The 24,548-nt window shown below is 49.7% G+C and overlaps 1 protein-coding gene across 1 annotated transcript in view; it reads left to right on the top strand.

Annotated features, from left to right (window-relative positions):
- The window catches only part of TMEM163 (transmembrane protein 163), a 273,710-nt gene extending 249,180 nt beyond the window's left edge, over nucleotides 1-24,530 (top strand). Inside the window, exons 6-8 of the mRNA XM_040228418.1 lie at nucleotides 11,809-11,920; nucleotides 20,343-20,484; nucleotides 21,803-24,530. Of these exons, the coding sequence (XP_040084352.1) occupies nucleotides 11,809-11,920; nucleotides 20,343-20,484; nucleotides 21,803-21,863 (315 nt within the window). The 3' untranslated portion in view covers nucleotides 21,864-24,530. The remainder of the gene's footprint in view (nucleotides 1-11,808; nucleotides 11,921-20,342; nucleotides 20,485-21,802) is intronic.
- Nucleotides 24,531-24,548: the final 18 nt, after the last annotated feature.

The raw sequence follows: 24,548 nt of genomic DNA, 5'->3' as shown, positions 1-24,548 counted from the left end.
CGTGACCTCTGGTTGGTGTTAGTGGCCACAGCTCCCTGTGACCTGGCCTTGCAGCTAATAGTGTCACCTATGATAAGGCATAAACTGAATATAGGAGGTGACAAGTGGCACTGCAGAGAAAAATGTCAGTGCTGCCAAATGTTCTTCTGTGAACAATGCCAGGAGTCAAATGCTTTGAGATGAGACTGTATGGGAAAATGTGGGGGGTGGCAGGGGGGAACAGAGAAACTCAGTGTTACAGTGTTAGAGACTGCTGCTGGCGGCTGGCCAGCCAGAAACAAGGATGGTCCATTTCATGTGATGTTGTGAATCTGTCAGAAGATGAGTTGGATTTTCAGGTGTTGATTCACACCCCCACTTCCCTGTTGATATATAGGATATTGGTGGGCGTGATGAGGGTGGGGGCCTTAGCCATTCTGGCTGCTGTAACAGTGTGTCAGTTACAGTATGCTGTATGCTGTAACTGACCCAGTGACTTTTTAAAAAAGTATTTATTTATTTGGCTTTGTTCAGTCTTAGTTGTGGCATGCGGGATCTTTGTTCCCTGTTGGGGGAACTTTCACCGTGGCTCAGAGACTCTCTAGTTATGATGCTCAGGCTTCGTTGTCCCCAGGCAGGCGGGATCTTCCCGGACCAGGGATCCAATCCATGTCCCCTGCATTGGCAAGTGCATTCTTAACCACTGGACCACTAGGGAAGTCTCAGTTATATTAACCTTAAATTTAAATAGTCAATATGTGTTTAAATGTGAAAAGCGCTATCAGAAAAATCAGGTTAGAATATAGGGAAGGATTATTAGTCAGGGACCGTCAGAAAGCAAAGAGGAACTAAAGAGCTTCTTGATGAAGGTGAAAGAGGAAAGTGAAAAAGCTGACTTAAAACTCAGCATTTAAAAAACAAAGATCTTGGCTTTTAGTCCCATCACTTCATGGCAAATAGAGGTGAAAAAGTGGAAACAGTGACTGATTTTATTTTCTTGGGCTCCAAAATCACTGCGGGCAGTGACTAGCCACGAAATTAAAAGAGGCTTGCTCCTTGGAAGAAAGGCTGTAACAAATCTGCACAGTGTATTAAGAAGCAGAGACATCACTATTCCAACAAAGGGCCGTCTAGTCAAACCTGTGGTTTTTCCAGTAGTCATGTACAGATGTGCGAGTTGAACTATAAAGCAGGCTGAGTGCTGAAAAATTGGTGCTTTGGAACTGTGGTGCTGGAGAAGACTCTTGAGAGTCCCTTGGACAGCAAGGAAATCAAACCAGTCAATCCTAAAGGAAATCAACCCTGAATATTCATTGGAATATTCTGAGGCTGGAATAGACTGATGCTGAAGCTGAAGCTCCAATATTTTGGCTATCTGATGTGAAGAGCCGACTCATTAGAAAAAACCCTTATGCTGGGAAAGACTGAGGGCAAGAGGAGAAGGGGGCGACAGGGGATAAGATGGTTGGGTGGCATCACTGACTCAATGGACGTGAATTTGAGCAAACTCAGGGAGATGGTGAAGGAGAGGGAAGCCTGATGTGCTGGAATCCATGGGGTCGCAAGAGAGTTGGACATGACTTAGTGACTAAACAGCAATCTCACCGAGAAGGTGATACGTGAGCTGTGATATGAGAGAAGTAGGGGAGTGAGTAGGAACAGCATGTGCAACAGTCCTGAGGCAGGAGCACACTCAGTGTGAGGAGCAGAGAGGAAGCCGAAGTGGCGGGAGCTGGGTGAGGGAAGGAGCAAGTGATAAAGGTGAAGGCAGAGGGGTCAGCTTCGTCCAATGGGTTTAGTTTGGTTTGATTTCACTGAGACGAGCTAGAAAAGATCATCATGCTATCAACATCCATCAGGTTGTCAGTATGCTTATCTACCAGGTCAGCAGGCTATGTGTGGCGGGCAGTGCCAGGACCCTGTGTCTTCCCGGAAAAAGCTGACCGAGACCCAGATCTGGCTGACCACAGTCTCCTGAGATAGTGTGCAAGTCACACGTCAGCACAAAGATCTTCCCCAGATCAGCTTTTATCAGCTCTGCCCTGATTGCTTTTGAATCCTAAAATTAGCCCTGTTGCTGTAACTCTAGCCTAGACTTAAAGAGCTAGAAGGGGTTGGTGATGCCAGGCTGCTGAGAAGGAGGCAAAGAGTAAGTGAGAGCCTCTGCTGTCTTTGGGGAGCCACCTGCTCTTCCCAAGCCTGTTTCCCCTCCTGAAGCATGGGTTATATGACCCGTGCTTTTCCAACTCCAGTGCTCTGTATTTTTCAGACCACTTCATGTTTCTACAAACAGCATGCCCTCCCTTATCTGGTGGTAGGCCAGAGTTGGGGGGGCTGGTGGTGGTGATGCTGGCTGGTGTGGGGGGTGCTGGAGACGAGGTGCTGGGGAAGGAGCATGATCTCTACGGCCTAATCTCTTGGCTGAGACAGGATTAGTCTTGGCGTAAATCAGAGTTTGCGGTGAAGAGTTTTTCATACTGCAAGGGTCTATCAGGTTTTTGGAATTCTTCTCTAAATGATTCATCCCACTGAGTAAAGGTGTTTCTTCTTCCACTGGGGGATCAACAAGGTTAGAACATTACAGACTAAGGGCATTACTGGCTCTCATAAAAGACATGCCCCTCAGGTGGACTGACCATTATCACATGCTCTCTGGAAGGCAGAGGCCTTGTGGAGGACAGGCTGAGGAGGGGGTGCCTTCTCCTAGGCTGGTCTGGTTTGGGTTGGGAGTCGTGGGTGGTTGCTCAGACAGGCAGGAGGCAGTCTGCAGGTCTGGGGTAGGCCATGGGGTGGTGGGGCGGGCCTGGGGCGGCCGCCACTGTCAAATCCTCGTGTCCCACGTCCCTGGCTGCAGACCCAGCTCGTATCTGGCATCTTCGAGTGTGAGTCTGATGTCGCAGAATTTCAGGCTTGCCCTCGCTGATGTCCTCTGTCCAACAGTCCAGGGTCACAGTTGGTGCTCAGGAACTGGGGTGGTGTTTCTTCCCACTCCGAGGTACATTCCAGCATCTCATTTGATCATGAGGAAATCAGCCAGCTTAACCCTCTCCTCTCCCCACCCCCACCAACCCAGGCAAGCATTTACCACTTAGATTTTTAAGCTTATGTTCCTTACTTCCATGGAGGGTCAAGATGACAGCTATGTGGATAAATGCTTCTGCAGCTTCCATTAAAACTGCTTGTAAAAGACTTTGTTGATTATGATTTTGGTGTCTCTCTCTGCAGCCTAGTAGTTCACAGCACAGATTTTTTTTTTTTTGCAATGGGTATAGCTCCTGGGGTGGATGAGAAAGGACCTCTCCACACAGTGAGCTCACAGGAGAGGGGGACATTGAAGGAAGGAGGGGTCATAGGACCTGGGAGAACATGGTTCCAGGGGCTCATGGAGTGGAAACATTGTCAAGAAATGTATAATAGAGGAGGAAACACTGGAGATGAGTCTATTAAAGGAAATTTACTCACCCAGATGGTAAAAACACATCAGTGCAGGAAATTCATGAGACTCAAAGGCAGTCCATCTGGGTACATATTCCACCACTGACCTCTCAAGCCTCTAATCTAATCTTTTTAGATTAGATCTCTGTCCTGACAATGAATGTTATGTCCTTTATAATAATGTGCATATGCTGAATTGCATAAATACTAGTAATCATCACCTCAGGATCCCTGAGCTAAATTGCCTTTTTTTTTTTAAATTAGTTTTATTGAGATGCAGTGTGCATACAGTAAACTACCACTCATATATTTGGATGGGTTTTGATAGATGTTTATAATTACAGAACTACCACCGTAATGAAGGTAGAGAATATTTTTGTCACTCCAGTAAGTGCCATCATGTACTTTTGCGGTCATCAATTAATTCCTCTTCCCAGCTACTGATCTAGCTGTCAGCATGGTTTTCCTTTTCTAGAATGTAATAGAAATGAACCATGACCTGTTGACTCTCTCACGTCTGCCTTCTTTCATGCAACATTTGCTTGTCAAGTGCAGCTGTGTTCTTACTGAATGAACCACTAGTCCTTTTTCATTGCTGAGTAGTATTCAATTGCCTGGCAGTTTATCCATCACATAGATATCTGTTTGTCCACAGTTTGTTTATCCATCACTTGTTGAGCATTTAAGCTGTTTCCAGTTTTTGGATGCTATGAACATGGTAGCTAAGAACAGTGGTGTGAAGATTTTTGTGTGGACTTAGGCTTTTTTTTTCCTCTTGGATAAATACCAGTGAGCAGAATTGTTGGGTCCTATGGGCTTCCCTGGTGGTTCAGACAGTAAAGAAACTGCCTGCAGTGTGGGAGACCTGGGTTCAATCCCTGGTCTGGACAATCCCCTGGGGAAGGAAATGGCAACCCACTCTAGTATCAAACCACTCTAGTATTCTTACCTAGAGAATTCCATGGACAGAGGAGGCTGGCGAGCTATAGTCCATTGTGTTGCAAAGAGTCAGACATGCCTGAGCGACTAAAATAAATATATGGTAAGTCTATATTTAACTTTATAAGGACTGGCCAATCTCTCTTGCAAAGTGGCTATACCATTTTATATTCTTATTCACAGTCCAGGAGAGTTCCTGTTGTTGCAAATTGTACCACAATTGATGTTCTTTCTCTAGTTTTACTAATTCTAATATGTATGTAGCAATATCTCATAGTGGTCCTGATTTACATTTTCCTGTTGGCTAATGATGTTGGCTGTCTTTTCATCTGCTTATTTGCTAGTCATGTATCTTCTTGGTGAAGTGTTTGTTCAAAGCTTTTACTCATTAAAAAAAAATTGAGTCATCTGTTTTCTTCTTCTTGAGGTGTGCATGCTCAAGTCCTTTAACAAATGTGTTTGTAAATTTCCCCCCAATCTGTGGCTTTCCTTAATTATTTTAATAGTGTCTTTCAAGGAATAGAAGTTTTTAATTCTTTTGGTTAGAGGGAAAATGGTATCTTGGTGTAATTTTTGTTTCTTTCATGAGTGTGTTTAAGCATCTTTCATATGTTTAACATTTGCTTAATTTTTGTGCATGTCTTTTGCCCATTTTCTATTAGTTTCTTGGTCTTCTTTTGGATTTCTAGATTAGGGAGACTGACCCTTTGTGATAACATTTTTTTCCAAGCATGTATAATTTATCTTCTGCATATGTTTCAATTTTCCATATAGTCAAATATATCAGTTTTTATGCCTTTGAGATGGTTATAAAGCCCTTCACCACTACAAGGTCATAAAGAAACTTACCAGAATGAACATGACTTGTCGCTTTCACCTTTAATATACATTTACCCTCGGCTTCTGAGTGAGTGGCTAGTTGTCTGGAACCTTTTTTCACTTATTTCTAACCATTTAGTGATGACCCAACTGTGAGAAACCACAGTGAGCCAGCACTGCAGCAGTGGAGACAGAGTACCTAATGAGGGAATGCCTGTCCCCCTGTTTGTGCAGGGTCCACAGTCAGTACTGTGAGAGATGCTTAGGCGGCCATGGTCGAGGCAGCCTGGTGAGGTTTACAGCTGGGAACAAATCCAGGTCCTGCTTCCAGCTGAGTGACCTTGGGCAGGTCGTCTCACTGCTGTGCATCTGTCTCTCCACCTTTCAGATGCCTGTTTGACTGGGCAGTGAGGATTGAGTGGGGCGCGGCTGCACTTGGAGAGAAGCCATCAGCGGTGCATACCTGCTCGGATTTGCAACTTCTCTTCCTTATGTAGCATTTACCTTATGTACCAGCCACGTCTCATCTGGCTTCCCAACTCTGGGGAAGGTTACAGTCAGAATCATCTTAACTCAGGATGACATAACAAAATGCTAGGAACTTGGTGGCTTTTATTCCTTATGGAATTTATTTCTCATGCTTCTGGAGACTGGAACTCTGAGATTAAGTTGCCAGCAGGGTCAGTATCTGGTGAGGGATTGCTCCTTGGATCCCAAATAGTTGCCTTTTCACTGTTACCTCACCTGGCCTTTCTTCAATGTGTGTAGGTGGAGAGAACAAGAGAGAGAGAGAGATTTTTTTCTTCTTGTTATAAGGACACTAATACCACCATGAGGGCCCCATCCTCATGATCTGATCTACTTCTAATCACCTCCCTCATTTCCATCTCCAAATTCTATCACAGTGAAGATTAGGGCTTTCATATGATGCATTTGGGGAGGACACAAAGATCTATAGGAGGGACTGATGTCTTGAGCAGGCTGATGACCACGTCTCTGTGACATTATGCTCGTGCTAACCATAGATATGGAGGCTGGGGGAAGAGAGAAGACCCAGGTGGGCTCTGGCTGGGAGACTCCCAGTAGACTTCTAGGATGTTGAAAGCTGGTTTGGGGTGAGGGCATTGGCAGGTCTGTGCCAGTCCAGTCCTCCATGAGACTGGCTATGAAGTTAATTTTGTCTGAAGTAGATCAGTGCAGCTATGGTGGGCAAAGCCTTGTAGCTCTTGATGAAGCTTTGAGGTGGCCCCAGTATGTTTTCCCAAACTTGAGGAAGGCAGATGTTCTTTCAGAGCTGGGAGCAGACTGGTTGGTGGGAATAATCCACAGACATGAAAACCCCGAGTTTGGCACATTGGCTTCTGCACTTTTAAATATATCGTTTATTCTGTGCCAGGCCCTGTTGGAGCACTGTGGAATATCCTTTTGAGGTAATATGTGAAGCTTAAGCAGGGAAGCAGAACTACTCTTAACTGGTCTGGATGGGGCTTTGTTTCAGAATGGCAGGAGGCTCCTGCTTCAGAGTCTGGACCTGAAGTTAGCAGGGCTCCCCAACAAGAGAGGAGCAGAGCAGGACTGCCAGAGACCCTGAAGGAGCTGCATCTGAGTCTCAGGGTCTCAGCCTCAGGGACACGGGTGATCTGATCTGCAGAAGAAGCTGGCCCAGGACTCAGAGAGGCTGGAGGAGGGGAGCCCGTGGAGCTGGCAGAGCTGAGGGCCTGGTGTGGCCCTTCTCCCTCCACTGAGAGGAGCCAGCAGAGCAGCAAGATGTGCCCTGCAGCTGTCTTCAGGGGCAAGGGACTGCCGCATCACCTCCACTTTCCGGATCTCCCGCAGATGTCTCTGCTGGCCGAGTGTGGCTTGGAAATACCTAGCAAGGGGATTCTGGGAAACATAGCTCCAGCTGATCCTTGTGGACATACTACATAGCCACCAGGGGTGGTAGATCTTTTTTTTTTTTTTTTTTTTTTGCATTTTACAAGTGCTTACAGGGAGGGAGGTTCGGTGACTTGCCCAGAGTCATACAGTTATTAAGTGAGCCTTCTGCTTGGGTGCCTTTAATTATCATATGATGCTTCTACTTTATTACATCAGGAACCCCCTGCCCTGTTCCTCCAGTATTCCAGTCCATGGAAAGCTTCTCCAAGGTAAAGGGTGGGTCCCGAGCGCTCCTTCACCCTTGTTAAGTCACCACGGATACCAACCACAGTTTCTCTTATGCTTCTTTACATTGCACTGGGTGTGGTTTTCTCTAGGTAATGAATTTCTTGTGTTTCCTGTATAGGAGTACTTACCATGCTGTGTCTGGGGCTCACCATTAGCACCTAATGTGGCTGTTTGGTGAGATAAGTTAGCTTGTGGATAATGCATCTTGTGCCTCTAACAACAATTACTACATTTAACTGCATACCAGCTGCCTGCCAGGGGCTGTGGGTGTCACACTGCTCTTTGTGGAAGAGAAAACTGAGATCTGAGAGCCTCAGTTTGTTTCCCCAGTGAGAAGTGGAGTCTAGTTTGAGCAAAGATCTGCTGGTGCCTCACTGTCCTTTGTCAGCCAAGCCTGCATTCAGCAGTGAGCTCCCCAGGTGAGCAGAACCAGGGGAGGACCAGCAAAGCCCACTGGTCTTCTCGAGATGCATCTGGGGGTGGGAGGGGTACCCTAAATCCCAGCTCCCTGGGGCTTAGAAGGGGTGAACACAAGTCTTTCTCTGTCTCTGAAAAGGTAGGGATGAGGGTTTTGTGGGCAGATTGAGTGGAGCTAGAAAGGTTTCAGGCATGGGGTGAGCACAGTGAGAATTCAGCTCCTCAGTCTGGGGTCTCACCGTAGTTGACTGTCTCAATCTCCCAGTTAAGGCTTTTTGAATCCTGTCTTCATGTGGGTCTGTGTTTGTATCTGATTCCTTATCATATTTGCATTTTTTCTTATGCATTGTTGTTGTTCAGTTGCTCAGTTGTGTCTCACTCTTTGTGACCCCGTGGACCTCAGCACACCAGGCTTCCCTGTCCTTCACCATCTCCCAGAGTTTACTCAAACTCATGTCCATTGAATCAGTGATACCACCCAACCATCTTATCCTCTGTCGCCCCCTTCTCCTCTTGCACTCAGTCTTTCCCAGCATAAGGGTTTTTTGTTTGTTTGTTTGTTTTTTAATGAGTCAGCTCTTCACATCAGATAGCCAAAATATTGGAGCTTCAGCGTCACCATCAGTCCTTCCAATGAATATTCAGGGTCGATTTCCTTTAGGATTGACTGGTTTGATTTCCTTGCTGTCCTAAGGACTCTCAAGAGTCTTCTCCAACAACATAGTTCAAAAGCACCAGTTGTTTGGTGCTCAGCCTTCTTTATGGTCCAACTCTCACATCTGTACATGACTACTGGAAAACCATAGCTTTGTCTCTATAGACTTTTGTTGGCAAAGTGGTGTCTCTGCTTTTTAATACACTGTCTAAGCTTTTCATAGATTTTCTTCCAAGGAGCAAATGTCTTTTAATTTCATGGCTGCACTCTGGGTCCACAGTGATTTTGGAGCCCAAGAAAATAAAGTTTGTCATTGTTTCCCCATCTATTTGCTAAGAAGTGATGGGACTGGATGCCATGATCTTCGTTTATTGAAAGTTGAATTTTAAGTCAATTTTTTCGCTCTCTTCTTTCACCTTCGTCAGGAAGCTCTTTAGTTCCTCTTCCTTTCTGTCATTAGAGTGGTTATTGATATTTCTCCCAGGAGTCTTGATTCCAGCTTGAGCTTCATCCAGCCAGGCATTTCCCATGATGTACTCTGCATAGAAGTTAAACAGGATGACATTATACAGCCTTGATATACTCCTTTCCCAATTTTGAACTAGTTTGCTGTTCCATGTCTGGTTCTAGTTATTGCTACCATCTTGCATAGTTAGACTGAGTTCCCACATGAAGAAAGCTTTGATTTGGGGAGTTGGGGGGATCCTTCCCCAACACCACCCCTATCCCCCTATTGTGTAACCTCATGCACAGCAGGGACTTGGGATCTGCCAAGAGGACAGGTTTGGCATAGTCCTTACTGATCTTTTGAGGAACTGAGACTTTAATACAGTGACTATTCTAAAAAACTGCAAAATTTGGGATAGTGTTAGATTTATGCATCAGCTACAAAGACAGGGTTTCCCTGATAGCTCAGTTGGTAAAGAATCCACCTGCAATGCAGGAGACCCTGGTTCAATTCCTGGGTTGGGAAGATCCTCTGGAGAAGGGATAGGCTACCCACTCCAGTATTCTGGCTTGGAGAATTCCATGGACTGTATAGTCCATGGGGTCGCAAAGAGTTGGACACAACTGAGCGACTTTCACTTTGCTTACAAAGACATTACAGAGAGGTCCCGTATGCCCTTCCTCCAGCCTCCCTTAATGTTAACATCTCATGCAGATAACCAAGGTGCCTTTACTCACACTACGAGATGATGATGATGATGTTCAGTCACTAAGTCGTGTCCAGCTCTTTGCGACCCCATGGACTGTAGCCCGCCAGGTTCCTCTGTCCATGGGATTCCCCAGGCAAGAATTCTGGAGTGGGATTGCCATTTCCTTCTCCAGGGGATCTTCCCAAACCAGGGAACCGACTCACATCTCCTCCATTGGCAGGTGTGTCCTTTGCCACTGAGCCGCCTGGGAAAAACGCTATGAGATGACAACATTGTTAACAGAACTCCAGCCTCTGCGCTGATTCCCCCAGATTTCCTGCGAATGATCTTTTCTATTTCTGTGGCGTTTTATCCTCACATCCCCTTAGCCTCCAACCTGTGACAGTTTCTCAGTGGTTCCTTGTCTTTCATAACCTTGACATGTACGAAAAGTAGTACTCAGGTGTTTTTATAGACCGTCCTCAATACTGTTTATGTTTTTTCACAATTCAGCTGAGGTTATGGATTTGGGGTAGGACACCCAGAGGTGTCCTTCTCACGTCCCATCCTATCAGGAGGCACGTGTAGCAGTATCATTGTGTGTGGACATGCTCACCCTGCTCACTTGCCTGGTTTCTACCCTATAAAGTTATGGTTGGATTGGCCAAGAAGCTCGTTTGGGTTTCTCTTTAAAATGTTATGGAAAAACCCAAATGAACTTTCTGGCCAAACTTGTTTTTCCTCTTTTCTGTATCCTGTTAGATTCGAGTCATGAGTTGAGCTGACAGGCAAAGGACCAGGGGATTAGGCTGTGCCTTTTGGGGGTACGCAGTGAAGGATTTGTGGACATACGATAAAGCCAACCACCACTGATCAGTGTTGCGGAAGAGGTGCTTTGCAGATAGCCTCTTTCCAGAGAGGTGATTTTTCAAATCACTTTACTCAGGTTTGAACCTGGGGAAGCAGGCTGTCTTCCTAGCTTTCTATTACTTGGTTATTTGAATAATAAAATGCTTAAGGAATTCTGTTCTTTGAGTATGTGTGTGTGCATGCTGAGTTGTGTCCCACTGTTTGTGAGCCCATGCACTATAGCTCGCCAGGCTCCTCTGTCCATGGGATTTTCCAGGTAAGAATACTGGAGTGGGGTGCTGTTTCCTTCTCCAGGGATCTTCCTGCCCCAGGGATTGAACTCACATCTCCTGCTTCTCTTGCATTGGCAGGAAGATTCTTTAGCACTGCGGCACTTAGGAAACCCATTCTTCGAGTACATATGATGTTTATCAGATTTGTGCTGGCAGTGCCTTTTCATGTTGAGAGATCTGGAGCCTGTGTCTCATGGGAGTGATGCCTGGGAGCCCTAAGCTGAGAGCTTCCATGGGCCCTGCTGTCAGGCAGTAGACACAGTGCTACTCACTTTGGCATGAGACTCACTCACTTGCTTCCAAAGGTGAGCTAACAACTTAGAGGAAGTGCTAAGATAACATCAACAGCAAACTATATTTTTAGATGCCTTGTCCCACCTTGAAAGCTATATTTGAACTTCCAGTGGCTTCTGTGAAGTTAAGGAAAGAATACAGCTAGAAGTAGCCATATTGATCAGCCATAACTGACCCTGTGGCAAGTTCAGTTGGCCCTGTTCTCGAGTCGGTGGTCTACTTACTTGTTCCAAACTTTGCAATCAGCTGCTTTTTGACTTATCCTTGGAAAACTCTCCATAGAAGTTACTATTGTTAGCACTTTGACCAACTCTGTGATTGATCAATGATTGCCAACCATTTTGGCAGAATAGTGGGAAGGGAAATCTCCTACAGGAAAAGAAAATGTAATGGGTTTCTGAGGTTTCTAAAGAAATATAAATCTGGGTTATGTGTTTCTGATCCTCCTTTTCAGTTTCTGGTGACACAGGTAACAGGTATAAAAGCAAGCAATATACTCCCACCTGGTGGCAGCATCTGCTGTTCTTCAGTCACTGAGTGACTCTGCCACCTCGTGGACTGTGGCCCACCAGGCTCCTCTGTCCACGGGATTTCCTAGGCAAGAATACCGGAGTGAGTTGCCATGCCCTCCTCCCGGGGATCTTCCCCACCCAGGGATCAAACCCGCATCTCCTGCATTGGTGCACGGACTCTTTACTGCTGAGCCACCAGGGAAGCCAAGTGGCAGCATACTCAACTGTTAATTCTGGGAGCAAAGGCCAGTGGTTTGCCGATGATCTGCTCTGGCATGAGCTGAACCATTGAAATCTGGAACTTCCTCTTCTAGGATGATTTCCTGTTCAGCGTCTCCATTTTAAGTGGGATCCTATGCAGCATCCTGGCTGTGCTGAAGTTCATGCTGGGGAAGGTTCTGACCAGCAGAGCACTCATAACAGATGGTGAGTAAGGCCAGTGTGCCTGGCCTCTGGGGGCTGAGCTCACAGTGAGGGAAGGTGCTGTTTGGGTCACTTTTAGCTGCTCGTCTTGCAGAAGAGCTCAACAGCTTGGAATCTGTTCTCTACTGTTCTCCCTTCCCCAGGCTGTTTCATGATTCTCAGGGTTCCCTATCAGGGCAGATGTTTTGTGCCTGGGAATTGAATACGCTCTTCCTAAAGCACCTCCACCCGGACCTCCTACCAGGGTAACTCGGGGCTTGCCTCCTAATCATAGAGCACAAAGGGCTTCCCAGAGTCTTGTTTATTGTGCATCACTCCAAATAAAAAGTAAGCATCTTCCCTGGATTCTATGAAGTTCTGGTGCATGTTCCACACCTATTTCCCCCTTACCTGGGAGTTCAGGTAGCAGTGACCAGGGCTTTGCTGGGAAAATGAGCCACGTGTACTTTGCTCAAGACCTGAACCAGGTCGACGTGTTCCTCTGTGTCCTGTGGGTCAGGAGGAGCCTCCTGTGTGGCCTTTGGGCAGATGGAGAAGGGTGTGTGAAAGTAGGAAAAGCACATTTCAGTTTTTGCACACTGGTGCTGGCATGTAAACTAGAAATGTGATGAACACAACCTCCCGGCTGTTTTCTTTCTCTTTATCCCAGAGCGTGTGAAGTTTCTGAGGGTCGGGAGTAGAGACGTGCGCCCCTGTGCCCTGGGGTGAGAGGTCACAGGGTCCTAGCTGGTGGGCTGGTGGATGTACCTGCACAAAGTAGAGCAGAGATCATAAGATTTTTTTTTCCCCCCCTTAGCTGTACCACGAGGCTTGTGGCATCTTAGTTCCCTGACCAGGGATTGAACCCAGGTCCCTGCCAGTGAAAGCACTGAATCCTAACCATGGTCCACCAGGGAATTCCCATGATTTCTTGTTAAAGAACCACTCCCTGCTCCTTAGACTCTCAGAGTTCCCGCCTATGTGAAATACGGGGATGCAAACATGTGTGGGCAGCTGCATTCCCTTAACATGAAGGATGGGAAGGCGGGCCTGGGGGGAGGCTGCACTGGTCAACACAGTGTACATGCTAAGTCACTCAGTCATGTCCGACTTTTTGCAACCCTGTGGGCTGTAGCCAACTCCTCTATCCATGGAATTGTCCAGGCAAGAATACTGGAGTGGGTTGCCATTTCCTTCTCCAAGGGATCTTCGCTACCCAGGGATGGAACCCATGTGTCTTACGTCTCCTGCATGGGCAGGCGGGTTCTTTACCACTAGTGCCACCTGGGAAGCCCTGCGTTATTCCTGTAAGTCTGTCCTACATTACACCCTAAAGTCACAGAGCCTCTGTGCTGACACAGCATCAGCACTTTCTCTGTTCGGTTGACTACAGCTGAGATGCTGGACTGGAGGCCCCAGCAGTCAGACCATGCCCCGCAGCTGCCAGGCAGGAGGCCCGGTCCCCTCCCCACCCATGACCCTGAAGCTTGACCCCTTTCTTCTCAGAATAGTGGGACCTCTCCCATGACAGGTGGTCTGCCTTAACATTTTAAGAGAAGCCCCTGATGATAAGTATGTGTATTCTACTGAAGTGACTCCGGATTCCATAGTTTTCACCTACAAAACCATCCAAACACATAAATGGTCTTCCCATCTGCCTCCTGAACCCTCAGGAAGGGGTCATTACAAGGAGGAGTGAATAGTTTAAGGGAAAATTGTCCCACAAACAGGCAAAGTGGAGACAGGCACTCCTCAGGGAGAGGGAACCGAGGTGGGAGGGAGCCTGTGGCCTTGGGAGGGGGTCGGGGGGCTGTTGGGAGGAAGGGTCACAGGGTGAGGGGCCCTGCCAAGCGGACAAGGGTGGACCATTCGATATGTCAGGTCAAGTGCGGGATTTTTGGATGTTTTGTTAAGTATTTAAACAGATGAGGGGGTGACATGGTGGATGTTTCTAAATATCCTTCTGGCCAACAAGGTGGAGAACAGAGCAGAGAAACTTCTGGGAGGGAGAGGTCTCTGGGGATCCCAGAGGGTGGTGGCCTCAGAAGGTGAGGGCAGAGGGGTGGGATGTGGGGGAACTGAGGAAATGTCGGTGATGTTTATAAAATGGGCAGAGCTCAGGGACAAACAGGCCTTGGAGATTGAGGAGAGACAGAGCAAGGCTGTTGCAAAGCGTGGAGGCAGCACTCCCACCCCAAGCCCGCCCCATGAGCCTCGTTGCCTGGGGGTGGGGGGAGGTTTGGCACACTCTGCAATCCCTCACTTAGTGGGAGTATCAGCAAAATATGCAGCAGTAATTACAGCCTCCTGCTAACTGCTTTGTCTGGGATCCTGATTTTCCTCATTCATTGATTAGCAGAACAGTCTGTAATTATGTCCTTACTTGGGGAGGTAGGGGGCAGGCTAGGGTTCAGGAGGCCGGCCTGCCGTTCATGTTGGCTTGGCCCAGGGCAGGGGAGCAGGCCAAGTGCTTTCTCTCCAAGAAGGAAGCAAGTCCAGCAAAATTGCTTCTGGTGCCGAGAGAGGCCAGGCAGGTCTCACTTGTCACCTGGTGAGGCAGCTGCTTCCCAAGCTGGAGTTAGGTGTGAAATGGGTGGGGCCGTGTGTGCACTAGGCCAGGCTGACTCCACCAGAGCCGGTGTCCCTGGGTCCTGTTCTTACAGTCAGGAAGCATATCTCCAGGGAAAGAGGGGCAGCGGGGTGCAGGTGGATTCCAGACTTCCCCATGCTGTGCAGGAAACCGTGTCTAATCGGGTTTTCTCGCTCTGGATATTTAGTGATGTGATAGCATGCGATCATGGCTATCAGGACTAGGCTGAAGCTGGCTTTGTATTATTTAAGACAAAATGATTTTGTGCAGGAAGTTAATACTGCAAATCAGACAGAGGAAGATTGTGGCAAGGTCCCTGGGGGGAGTTCTGAACCCTCGAGGGGCCAGGGTTCTGGCTCCAGAGCTGCCTGCAGGACAGCTGGAAACCTCTCTGAGATGAGGGGCCTGGGCTGACTCTACCCAGAGCCTGTGGTGGTTTTCAAGTACATGAATAACTTAGAATCAGAATTTTCTGCATAAAATCAATATGTGCTTAATTATATAGATGCTTATCTAGTCATTAAAGCCAGACTGTTAGAACCTCTAATCAAGATCGCCTCAGACGTTCTTATGTCTTCCGAGGTGGTGACAGCATTTACTTTTTGCAGCTGCTCTGGTGTGTTTTTTTAAATTTATTTATTTTAATTATAGGCTAATTACTTTACAATATTGTAGTGGTTTTTGCCATACGTTGACATGAGTCAGCCATGGGTGTACATATGTTCCTCATCCCTCAGGGTGATCCCAGTGCACCAGCCCTGAGCACCCTGTCTCATGCATTGAACCTGGACTGGCAATCTATTTCACCTATTGTAATATACATGTTTTAATGCTATTCTCTCAAATCATCCCACCCTCGCCTTTTGACAAGGGGACATGGCAACGAGCTTATGGGCATGGGAGTTCGGGGTGGGGCCCCATAGGAGGTGTGGGCAGGGCCCCGGAGGTGAGGGACTGATGGGACCCTGTGGGCTGCTTTGGTAAGCTGGGAGGTCTGTGGGTTGGGGCTGTGAGGTTAGGGTCCTTCATGGGGAATGGCTGTAGCTGGGAAGGCTCTAGAATCCTGAAGGATGTGGAAGGGCAGATACAGAATTGTCCCCTGGTCCGGGTGTGCTGGTTCCAGTGTTTCCGCCAGGCTCATAAGAGGTGCAGCTGAAATCAGCTGTAACCAAAGGTGGGTGGAGAAGGTCAGATGCTCCTGGAGGGGATGGGTGAACAAGGTCAAAGTTCCACCCGCTGCAGGGGCTGGTGGGTCCTCGCACTGTCCTGGGCTGGCTGAGCCTGGTGATTTGGTGGAGCGAGTGGACATCTAGTGGCCGTCTGGGGGAACCTCACTCTCTACGCTTTCTGAGCTCCAGTGGGCTGGCTGAGGGCTCCAGGGCCACTGTGCCCACAAGGAAGGTGGAGAAAGAGGGGTGTGGGATTCTAGTCTGCGGGTGCCGCGGCCATCTCCTTCCTGTCTCTGCCTTTTCCTGGCCACCCTTCAACACAGAACTCCCCCAACCTTGAGGATGCTTGAGAAGTCAATTCCAGCCCAGGTAGCCCCTGCACAGAGTAACGGCTTCTGCGGACGCTCTGGGTGGCCCTCTGTGAGAAGATGTGGGCTCCAGAGCCTTTTTTGATTCTGTGCGTGCTTGTGTGTTAAGTCGCTTCGGTCGTGTCCGACTCTGTGACCCTGTGGACCGTAGCCCTCCAGGCTCCTTTGTCCGTGGAGTTCTCCAGGCAAGAATACTCAAGTGGGCTGCATGCCCTTCTCCGGGGGATCTTCCGACCCAGGGATCAAGCTCGTCTCCAGCATTTCCCACACTGGCAGGCGGGTTCTTTACCACTAGCGCCATCTAGGGTCTGATTCCATTTGTTATTAATAAAAAGAATAGGAGGAACCAAGGGCCAGCCAGAGGCCAGGGGGTGAATGCCAGCCTCTTATGATGGGAGAGGGGAAACACTAACGATCTCCATGTGTCAGAAGACAGGAGGGAAATAGGACCTTGCCGTTCTCAGAGTGGACCTGCTGTCCCCCTACTTGGGGAGACTGGAGGCAGAATGGAGAGTGTGATGTGCAGAGGCCGAAACCAGGGACGGGGCAGAGAGGGAGGAAGCTCCAGGTGCCCTACATGCAAGGAGCTGGGAAAGACTCGGCCGGCACCCAGCTTCGCGGGAGGTGACAGAAGGCTGGAGGGGCGTCAGCTCCATGAGCTGCGTGGAGAACAGAGACAGAAGGGAAGCAGAGTCTGCTTCCTCGTTATCTAGAGGTGAGCGAGCGTGGAGGAGCCCCAGAAACTCACACCACAGGGGCCTGGGCTGCAGCCTCGCCCCGGGCACCCTGAGAAGGGGCACCCAGGGAGTCACCTGCCCCTGGCCTCCACGGCGGGGAGGTGGAAGGCTGAGAGATCTGGCCTTGAGACTTGGTGTGGTGGGGCACATCTCTGGTGAAGCTCACGCCAGCCCTGCCCTCCCGCTCCCCCCAGGACACCCAGAGGAAGCTCCTTGTCAGACTGGCTATCTACCAAGGAGGCCTCAGTGGGTGAGGGGTGGGAGGCTCATGGTGGGCAGTGGGCAGAGATCCTCAGGTACACAGAGAGGGGCAGGAGAGGCCCGCCTGGAACAGCCCTCACCAGCCGCAGGCGCCCAGCAAGTCCTGGCCTCCTTTTCCACCCAGTTCCTTGGACTGGCCTCCCGAGGATGCGGACCTGGTTGGGGGAAGGAGGAGGGGTTTGTCTTTCCTCATCCTTGTCGCCTGTATTGAGGTGGTACTGGGTTGGAGAGGTCCACTAGGTGTGAACCTTGTGGAGTGGGGAGGTTGACTCTCCATACGGCCCCCAACCATACCCCAAAGTCTCAGAGTAAGCCCTCTGCCTCTCGGTGGCTGTCTGCCTGGAGCTCTAGCTGCAGGCTCTGCCTTGGTAGGGAGACCCCAGGGCCTGGGCTGTAGAGGCCTCATCTCTCTTGGGATAGCTCAGCCTGGCAAGTAGGCATCCTCTTAGCAAGACTGAGGCCCTTCTGTCCATCTGTGAGGTCAGTATGAATGCAGCAGTCAGTAGAGGCCCCGAGCAGTGGCAGCTTCCATTCTGGGACTCAGAATACAGCAGGAGAGAGACAAAACTCCTATCCATAAGCTACATTTCTGGTGGGAAAGAGAGGGATGTTTGTAAAAAGAAAAATGGTAAAAAAAAAAAACAAAACACCATGTGATGAAGAGCCCTGGAAAACAGTGAAGGAGGGGCAATGATGAGAAGGTAGGAGGGTGTGTCGGGGCTGAGTGCAGGCTGGGGAGGAGGCGGCCTGGGAGACCCCAGAAGGAGGAGTCCGGGGCGGGGGGTGGTCAAGTCCGGTGTGGCCGGAGCACAGGGGGTGGGGAGGTCAGGGGACCTGACGTGAACAAGGCTGAAGGAGCTGGTCGCGCAAGGCAGGGCTTGTCGGCCGTGAAGAGTGCACAGGTTCCAGGGTGGGCAGCTTGTCTGCTGGAGGGTCTTGGCTGCTGTCCACTCCCACGGTCACTCTGGCTGCTGTGAGGGGGAATCATTGTGAGGAGGGCGATGTGGGCAGGAGGGGAAGGGGATGGAGGAGGAAGGAGGGGGGCTTGGCCTGGGGGTAGATGGAGCATGACTCTTGGAGGGAACAGTTGACAAGAATGACTTGATGGATGGATTAGATTTACATGTGAGGAAAGTCCAGGATAGACTCCTAGGGTTGTAGCTTCAGCAGCTGGGTGGATGGGGACACTGTTTACACAGAAGGTGGCTGAAAGGTAAGTCATTTGGAGGCAGAAGTTTTTGCTGTGAACATGTTCAGTTTGAGATGCTTCTGTGTTTGCAGCTGAGGGGGAAGGTCAGGATGAAACAGAGCTAGGGAGACGCTGGCTTATGGGATGGAGGTGAGAACCTGCGGGGAGAATGTTGATGGAGGAGGATTTCGGGGGACTAAGCCAGGAACTCGGATCGGGGTGACTAGGAGGATCCAGTGAGGGAGAGTGAGGAGCAGCTGGAGGGGGAAGAGAGACAGTGGCAGAGGGCGGTGTCACATGAGGCTGGAAGGAAGCATTCCCAGGAGGGCATAAGACGAGGACGGGGAGGCCACCATGGCTTGCGACAGCCTTGAGCCATCCATGACCAGGGAGGGCTCAGGGGATGGGAGGACCTGAGGGGTGGGAAGGCAACCATGGCACGTGGCAGCCTGCAGCCATCCAAGACCAGGGAGGGCTCAGGGGAGGGGGGATGTAAGGGTGGGGTAGGGTAAAGAGAGAGGGAGGTATGCTTAACGGGGGTAGACAGCTCTTCAGGGAGTTTTGCAAAGGGAGGTAGTGAATGGGGGTTGTGTTGGGGGTGGCATGGAATCAAGGGAGGAGGTGGAGGTTTATCCCAGTGGGAGTGATCCAGGAGAGGGAGAAGAAATTCAAGAATGAAGTCCTTCAGTGAACAGAGACAAAGGCACTGGTCTGACATAGGAACAGGGGTAACTGGAGAAGCAGCTGAGGATGTGGGGGCAGCGGGCACAGGTGAGTGAGGGTTTTGGTGTTGGCAAGATGAGGTATTGTGATCTGAACCTATGTGCTCTAAGATGTGCAAGGCCGAGTCCTCAGCTGCGAACTGGAGCAGGGAGGTGATGGAGGTCTGAGGGGAGAGAAGCGTGTATGATGCAGACACCAGAGATGACCTTGCAGCCTAGCTTCATCTGGGTCCCATTGTTGGAGGCAGCCTGTTGAGGTCTACCCTGTGGATCTTGAGAAGGGATTTGGCCTAAGTCATCTCTATCCTACACTCTTCTTCCTTTTCCCCTGCTCTTCATTTAGAGCGTCCGCTAGTGGTACAGCCCCCACTGAATGCATTTAAGGTTGTTTGATCTCAATTCTCCCGCTGGAACCTGGCGTTAGCGCTTTTGAGTTCAGCAGAAGCATGGCGCCTTCACACAGGCCGAGCTGCCTGAGCACGAAGCAGGACCTGCTGTTGGAGAGGTTCCTGGCCTGCCCGAGCAGTGTGGGCCTGCCTGCGGCTGCTCTTGGGGCTCAGTTACACTAAGGCAGGCAAGGAGCCTTGTGGCTCATACCTCAGTGAGCCCCTGGGAGCCCCTCTAAGCCGTTTCCTCTCGTGTAAGCCTTGGAAAACCTACACGTAGACTGGAAGTGTGATGTCCAAGTTGTAGGGACCCACTGAGGTGACATGAGGAGGAGATGGTGATTGAGGGGTGTTGTGTCCAGTTCTTGTTTGATTGCTGTTTCTGTAGCTAATTCGAGACTTTGCATGTCCTTCCTGGAGAATGAAAAGCCTCAGGTGGCTTAGGGAGACTGTTGGGAAAGGATGTGGGTTCTGGTATCACCCAGCCTTGCCCCTTTCAATCCAGGTAACCCTGGTCAGTTTGTTGAACCTCCCTCATTCATTCTGTTAACTTAAGTTTTATTGTTGGTAAAATGGGGGTGATAATCTGACTTGACAGAATTGAGAAGATCCCAACTCTGTACTTGCCCAGCAGACATCAGACAGATGTGAGTCCCTGAGCATTGAATGTGTCCCATGTGTTCAGCAGGCCTGGTGCCCCTCCCCTCTCAAGGCCTGCGTCCTAGCGTGTGAGAGGGAGGCGTTGGGAACCACACATAGGATACATCACTTGAGCAGGAGTGCCTGGCAGGGGATGGACACTGATAGTGGGGGTGATAACTATCCAGGGGGTCTCTGGTGACATCTGAGTGGAGACTTGGCAAGCCATGTAAGTGTCTGAGGTGGTCGCTGCCGCTTGCAAAGTGCTTCTGGAATATTCCTTCCAGCGCACACTCTGGAATGCAGAGGCACACCTGGCATTTGGGGGGTTTTCCTTGTGGCCACGCTGGGCACTGGCCTCAGCCTCTCTCTGCTTCCCTTGCAGGGTTTAACTCCCTTGTGGGGGGTGTGATGGGCTTCTCCATCCTTCTGAGCGCCGAGGTGTTCAAGCACAACTCGGCTGTCTGGTACCTGGACGGCAGCATCGGCGTGCTGATTGGCCTCACCATATTCGCCTACGGGGTCAAGTAAGTGCTGCTTCCTCTTTGCCCTCTGGGCTGCCAGGGATGCTGTATTCCCCACTTCTGATAACTACGTCCTGTCCCTGTGACCCTCCTGCTCCTGGGCGAGGTCGGGGACTGGAACAGCCCCGAGCAGCCGTCACACATCCTTGTGGCTGGGAGAGAAGGGAGGTAAGTGGTCCTCCCTTCAACTCTTGGTGCCAGATCAGTGCCCCTTCCTTCCTCTACAGTGAGGGTCATGATGATGCACCAGGCAGGCCTGTGTGGTATCCTCACCGATTAGCTCCCTCTGCCACCTGGGGCCGTCAGTGGGGAGGTTGTAGAGGGGGCTAAAGCACCCAGATTGAGAAAACTTTTTATAAAAGGGACTTTGTGCAGTAAGGGCTGCACGTAGAAAAACCCACCCAGGCCTTGGGTTCTAGTCCAGCCCGAGGCCACTCACTAAAGTGCCCTGTAGGCATCACTGGCTCTGTACGCAGTGTCCAGGCTGGAGTTAGCCTCTGAAAACAGTTTCTCAAGCTTTTAAATGTTAACACACTTCTCTCTCCCACCAGAATGGCTTTAATACATGAGACAGTAAGTGTTGGTGAGGTTAAGGAGAAATCAAATCTCCATATTCTGTTTGTGGGGATATAAAATTGTTTAGCCATTTCAGGGATAGGTTAGCAGTTTCTCAAAGTGTTAAACACAGAGTTGCTATTTGGCCTGGCAGTTTCACTCCTTGATACATAATCCAGAGAAATGAAAACATATCCATGTAAAAACTTACACACGAACGATTATAGTGGCATTATTCACAGTGGGCAAAAAGGTAAAAAAACTCGTATGCCCAACATACAACCCATATGCCCAACATACAAACCCATATGCAGAACACAGATGTCCATTGATTAAATAAAAGGTAGGGACATAGTGGAGGATTTATTCAGCCAGAAGAAGAATGAAATACTGATTTGTGCCACAGGGATGAACCTCGAAAACACACCCAATGGAAGAAGCCAGTTACGGAAGGCTACATGGTGCATGATTCCAGTTACAGTCAATACGTCGAATAGGCAAATCTTTAGAGAAAGTAGATTAGCGGTTGTTGCGGGGGTAAGGTGGGGAGTGACTCCTAGTGAGTTTGTTTTTAGGAGGGTGATGAAAACGTTCTAGAATTAGGTGGTGACAGTTGCGCCACCTGTGTGTACACTAAAAAGCACCAAATCACAGGAGTTTTATGGTATGTGAATCGTATTTGTAGAAACAAAGCCCCCATCTGTTCCCCAAGCCCAGGGCTGTGGAGGGTCCTTGTTGGGGTGACCGGTCCGCTTCCTCCTCGCAGGCTCCTCATCGACATGGTGCCCAGGGTGAGGCAGACGCGCCACTACGAGATGTTTGAGTGAAGGTGGCCCACGCTGGCCGCCCCGCCGCTGCATGAAGACTGTCAGGACCAGGAGACGTTTCCACGCAGGCAGACGGTGCCCATGTTTAACTGAACATCAGCTTCTCTCTCGGAAAGCTTGTGCTCACAGGAACGAGGTCTACCCCGCAGGTCGGACTGCCCTGCTCTCCTCCCACCACCGCCCCAGCCCGACAACGTAGGACAACACTCACCGAGCGGGGACCCTCCATGGGAACTGACCTCGTCCACCTTCTGCTATAAAACAGGTTCGTGTGGGGAGGGTACACGCCCTTCTGTGGTGCTCCCAGCCTGACATGGATAGTGACTCGCCAGGCCCACCTCCTTGGGGCCCACCTCCTCTGGTCTCCTGGCAGATTTTAAGATAGGACTGCACCCTTTGGTCCCGCACCCCTTTCCAGAACCATCCTGTAGATCACCTCCTAATTTCTATCCGTGTATTTCATTCGTTTCATACTGTTTTACTAATCCTCAGTCTAAACACTGGATTTGTTCTAAAGGAGACCATTCTATTTTTAAAGTACTTAGTGATAGATGTATGAACTTTGCATGTATCGAACTCAGCCCCAATCCTTTCTTGTACATTCAGAGCCCAAACATATATGTGTAAACACAGGATCCCTTTTGGAGAGATGTGAAACTACAGTTTATTTGTAATAAATTATATAATCTATCCATAGATGCATAGATCTACATGCTATGTGAAGTGGTAATGGTAGGTACAGCACAGTCTTCTCGTGATGGCTTCCTCCTCTGTAAGGAATTAGATGTTCTCGGTTTATGTAGCGTTAGTCGTAGACTCTGTACAAAGCAGCCCCCACGTGCAACATTCTGTCCTCCAGCACTGCTGCTTGTCCAGGCAGCGGTGACCAATAAAGACCTTTTCCTGTTTTGTATGGTATGGGGAGGTGATCGCCAGAGTTGTCACTGCTGCGGGCAGGTTTTCTGTCGTGGGTGAAGGACGACTTGTGCCTGGGTAGAGCCCCTGAAGGGCAGGTGGTCTATTCTCAGAGGTCACTGACCTTGGTTCAGTCCGATGCTTTCAAGAGTGCTTTTCTCCAACGGCATTCTGCAGCATGTTCTAGGGGCTGTTACCATGTCGCACACACGAAAAACAGACACTGTTCTGGTCTGGGAAATACAAGGTGCAACAGGTTCCTTTTCTGCAGGTTTTTCTTCCTGTATTTAATGTAGTTCCCACTGTGGAATCTTTGCGTAGCATCCTCAAAACTTAAGCACTCAAGTTATGCTCACCTTTCTGGGGACTTGAGTCCCATCAAAGATGCCAGGTGTCTCCCATGGAGTCTCTGCTCTGGGCAGCATCCAGGCACTTTGCTGTCTTCAGAGAGGCTGCACCATGGCCCTCTAGCATCACCTACAACAAGCCCCTAGTGGGAGCGTGAACTTGACCTTCCGGGGCACATGCCTAACCAAGTGCTCATGGACCCCTGAGCTCTGGGGTCAGGGTGTTCTTTCTGAGGCCGGGTAATGTGGTCCAGGTTTAATAAGCCCACAGCCAGCCTCTTAAGGGCTACCGTACTAGTACATCCTGAAGGAGTTTAAACATCCATTGTAGCCCCCGGTTATCTAAAGAAAAGCCTAGGAATCCACTGACAAATCTAGCTCCCCTCTAGGTGCGTACAGGGGAGGAGGAGCACTCCACTATCAGTACCGGTGAATGCGATCGAAGGGAAGAGTCTTACACAGCGCACACTCACCCCTCCCCCAGTGCCTTAAACTTGCCTTCCCATCAAGGTTTCCAGCAGCGTGTCTGCAGACGGTGAAACCACGGCTGCCAGTGCTGGGGGAGTGGCTGTATCGCACCCTGTGCACCGTCCCGGAACCTCCCACCCCCACAAAGCAGGTCCACCTGTCACACAAGAAAAGTTTATTGAAAAATAAAGTTCTCCCTAGTTTTCTCTACAACAGTGGAAAACAAAGCAGTGCTCTCTACGCCAGTACAGTACATGTTAACAGCAACACCTCGTTAGCAGAACCTTGCATGACTTAATCCCGGGGAACAGCAGCAAACGGCCGCACCAGGAGCTGGCTGACGACACAGACGCGGATGGCCGTTAGCGCACAGACATTGAGCTTGCGACAGCAATTACAGCAGAAAAGATGTTACCATCTCCTTTGGCATCGGTTGTCCCACTCCGATTTGTCCTGGTCATATCTGGGTAGGACAGGGAACAAATGCTTCCCAGGTTTGCGCCATCTCAGAGGTGGGCAGAGGTGGCTGACTGCACTAGGTTCCTGTCTGGCTGTCCCAGGGAGACCTCCTGCAAGTGGTCTGAGCACCCAGGACCGCACCCCCTGACTCCCCAGACATGGGGCCCTGGTCCCCGCATGAGCACACAGCTGCCCTCCATCCCTCTGCCCTGTCTCACCACCTGCAGGGGGCTAGGGCTCCCCAAGATCTGGGGGAAATCGAGGAAATGCTTGGAAGAAGGTGCATTCCAATCTTACATCCACAGACATGTAAGACTGCTGATGCAGCTGAAGAGAATGCAAAAGATCTTAAAAAGACACCAACAAATTCCTCCATTTTCCACAAATGCAGTCTATCCAGAATGGCACCAAAGTAGAGGAGATAAAAACTGTGCCTATCTAGGGAAGTAAGAGGCTGACACCAACCGTGCCCCACCCCACACCCCCCCCAAAAAAA

Source organism: Oryx dammah, unplaced genomic scaffold (genome assembly GCF_014754425.2).
Source record: "Oryx dammah isolate SB20612 unplaced genomic scaffold, SCBI_Odam_1.1 HiC_scaffold_27, whole genome shotgun sequence".
Taxonomy (NCBI): domain Eukaryota; kingdom Metazoa; phylum Chordata; class Mammalia; order Artiodactyla; family Bovidae; genus Oryx; species Oryx dammah.
This window is presented reverse-complemented; position numbering and strand designations above follow the sequence as displayed.